Genomic DNA, 1,356 nt, shown 5'->3' on the forward strand with positions numbered 1-1,356 from the left:
TTTCTAATTTTTTCTTTTCTTTGTCTTCTTTCTTTTTTCTTTCTTTTTGTTTTTTTTGGTGTTCTTTCATTTCCTTTTCTTTTTGTTTTTTTTGGTGTTCTTTCATTTCCTTTTCTTTTTGTTTACGTTCTTTCTTTTCTTGTTCTTTCTTTTCTTTTTCTTGTTTTTTCTTTTCTTTGTCTTCTTTCTTTTTTCTTTCTTTTTCTTTTTTTTGTTGTTCTTTCATTTCCTTTTCTTTTTGTCTACGTTCTTTTTTATCAAGGGTTTTCAATGTTTCTTCTTGTTTCTGTTCATATTTTTTGTCTACATCTTTATTTTCTTCATCCTTATTTTCGTAATCATTTTCTTTTATATCATAAAAGACATCATGCACGGTAGATATAATTCCACACCCTCCCTGTTCACTATATGGATATAAACTTGATAAAAGGAGAGTACTTTCTAAATTATTAGTTAATTCATTTATAAATTTTTCATATATATTTTGTTCATCATTGTCTCTTGCATTTTTTGGTTTATGTTGACCTGTTTTATATAAAGACATCACTTCATTGTTTTGTTTTTTTTTCTTTCCTTTTTTCTTTTTTTTATCATTTTTATTGTTTTTATCATAATTATTTTTTTTATTATTTTTATTATTTTTATTATTTTTACTATTTTTATTATTTTTACTATTTTTACTATTTTTATCATTTTTATGATTTTTTTTTTTTTTTTTATTTACATTATTATTTGTTCCACTTGCAGAGTTTTCATTATCTTTATCATTAACATCAGTAATGTCTATTTGATCAGTTGAAAGAAAAAATTTATTATTTTCATAAAAATCCTTACTGTTATCATTGCTAGTTCCATGTGTATTATCTTTTTTATCTTTTTCACTTTTTAGTATACTTTCAGATGTTGAATTGTCATTTTTATTTTTTTCTAATTCGGTTTCGTCTAATAATCTTCGCGATTTGAAATTAAAAGTTTTGTTTACTATATTTTGATTCTTCAATAAATCATTAGAAAAGCACTAAAAAAAAAAAAAAAAAAAAAAAATATATATATATATATATATATATTATATATATATTAGATGTGTACATATATTTATTTTATAACATTTAAAAAAAAATATAAAAATTCTATACTATAGATTAAAACGTTTATATGTTTTTGTTACCTTAGTAGAAAATTTTAATGTGCATACAAATAAAAAAAGAATACAAATATTATAAGAAAGGAATAGCACATTCATTTTTTTTTTTAATAACTTCTGTGTATTTTTATATATATATAATATATTGTATGTAATAATTATTTTTATTTTTCCGTATTTTTAAAAATATATAACATATTACATCAAAAAAA

General features: G+C 19.5%; 1 protein-coding gene across 1 annotated transcript; it reads right to left on the minus strand.

The window, feature by feature from the left end:
• Positions 1-1,243, minus strand: PGSY75_0000600A (glutamic acid-rich protein; the record flags this gene model as incomplete). Its single annotated transcript, XM_018783131.1, has 2 exons — positions 1-1,018; positions 1,169-1,243. Coding segments are annotated over 2 exons (1,093 nt in total), but the record flags the coding sequence as incomplete, so codon positions are not given.
• Between the last annotated feature and the right edge of the window lie 113 nt (positions 1,244-1,356).

The sequence above is a fragment of the Plasmodium gaboni genome, assembly GCF_001602025.1.
Source record: "Plasmodium gaboni strain SY75 chromosome Unknown, whole genome shotgun sequence".
NCBI classification, from domain to species: domain Eukaryota; phylum Apicomplexa; class Aconoidasida; order Haemosporida; family Plasmodiidae; genus Plasmodium; species Plasmodium gaboni.